The sequence below is a fragment of the Sinocyclocheilus anshuiensis genome, unplaced genomic scaffold (genome assembly GCF_001515605.1).
Source record: "Sinocyclocheilus anshuiensis isolate Anshui unplaced genomic scaffold, SAMN03320099.WGS_v1.1 scaffold35, whole genome shotgun sequence".
NCBI classification, from domain to species: Eukaryota; Metazoa; Chordata; class Actinopteri; order Cypriniformes; family Cyprinidae; genus Sinocyclocheilus; species Sinocyclocheilus anshuiensis.
In genome coordinates, this window is record NW_015552558.1 from 1,256,732 (window position 1) to 1,258,215 (window position 1,484).

Consider the following 1,484-nt stretch of genomic DNA (forward strand, 5'->3'; position numbering starts at 1 on the left):
TATCGCGATACATATTGATATTGAATTATTGTCCAGCCCTACCAGAGACGGGAACGAACACACTCTAATCTTTGTTTCGAAGAATGCTTAGATTAATTGTACTTTGAAGTTTACTCTACTGGGCACAAAGACACCGCAATGCCAGGATTAATTTAGATTTATGACAAGTTAGAAGGCCCTAAAAAAGAGTTCTCAGCATCCTCCCTGCTCCAGAGCTCAAAGGGGAAATGGGTTTGTGCTGTGCTTTCCAGCTCAGTGAACAGTTATCCGAATTACACACCTCCAAAAAGACTCCTTTATGTTCCACTAGCATAAACCCCTGGCTCTGGAGCCAACTCTCAGTCCCCTCTCTCCCGGAATACTGTGAGTGATGTATTTGAGAAGGGCAGTGGGGGGATTGGGAGGCAGGAGAGAGAGCGGGAAAAAGAATGAGTGAGTGAAGCAGAGACTGAGCCAGATAGAGCACAGTAAGAGCCTTTCCATGTTAATTAATACACGCTACGCTCTGGCACTAATCAATGTGACGAAGAAACATGGAGAGCAAAGGAGTAATTACTGTGTGACTGAAAACTGTGGATCACAGACAGAATAGGTGTCCTAAAGAGACAGAGGGAAAACCAGGAGCCAAGCAGCAAGAAAGAAAGGCCAAAAACCAGGAGTTTTACCTGCTTTACCCTTGGCCTTCCTGGAGAGAACTTCCTCTTCGAGATGGCTGGCTTTCCCATACCTATCTTGGGCGTAATGGGGAAGAAGGTGGTGTTGGAAACACTGGGGCTGTATCCAGCCGGATTCAGGCCATGGGTAGGCGTCTGGCTTTGAGACGTCTCCCTCGGTGAGGCTTCAGTGGAAAATGGGGACTGGGTCAACTTGGTTGATCCCTCAGGGGACAGTCCTGGGGAATGCTTCAAGACGAGGCTTTTATCCTCAATGGGAGAGCTGAAACTGGAGAAACTGTGGTCACTGACAGGTGTAGTGTCCATTTCCACAGTAGGACTGCACTCTGCAACCAGTGGGACACTATCAGGCTCAGGTAAAATACAAGTGACTTCAGGATCTGCCACCTTCTCCTCTTCGTGCTCTTGTTTGTCTTGATTCTGTCCCTGCTCAATTTCCTCAACAACACTCTGGGATTCTGGGACATCTGTCATACTTTTATCCTTCATACTGGATGGGTCTGAGGGACAGACATCCATGGGTTCTTCCTCTTGTGCTCGAGAGTGTTTGGGGGAAGTTTCTTTGGTTGGCAAAGCAGGAAGAGCTTTTGAAACGTCTGCTTCAGGTTCATCCTCTGTAGTATCAGGCAGCTTATCCTCCATTTCCTTCCCCATTTCCAAAGCACCAATGAGACTGTGCTCCTGGTTATGGTCTTCAGTATTGGAAGAGACCTGAAAGGAGAGGGAGGGTACACCCACTAAACTGGATGTGCACGGAGGAGGCTCAGAACCCTCTGTCAGAGTGACAGTAACCTGGATCTGCTGGGCAGG

General features: G+C 48.0%; 2 protein-coding genes across 8 annotated transcripts in view; both read right to left on the bottom strand.

The window, feature by feature from the left end:
• The window catches only part of LOC107664649 (histone-lysine N-methyltransferase 2C-like), a 62,559-nt gene extending 61,216 nt beyond the window's left edge, over positions 1-1,343 (bottom strand). For all 7 annotated transcript variants that reach the window (XM_016455267.1, XM_016455268.1, XM_016455271.1 and 4 more), the window contains exon 1: positions 666-1,343. In XM_016455267.1, coding sequence (XP_016310753.1) covers positions 666-1,328 — 663 coding nt within the window. In that variant the 5' untranslated portion in view covers positions 1,329-1,343. The remainder of the gene's footprint in view (positions 1-665) is intronic.
• Positions 1,344-1,424: 81 nt separating this feature from the next.
• Positions 1,425-1,484, bottom strand: part of LOC107664651 (histone-lysine N-methyltransferase 2C-like) — an 88,546-nt gene continuing 88,486 nt past the window's right edge. The window contains exon 14 of the mRNA XM_016455275.1: positions 1,425-1,484. This exon is cut by the window's right edge and continues 20 nt beyond it. The gene's annotated coding sequence lies outside the window, so the exon portion shown is untranslated.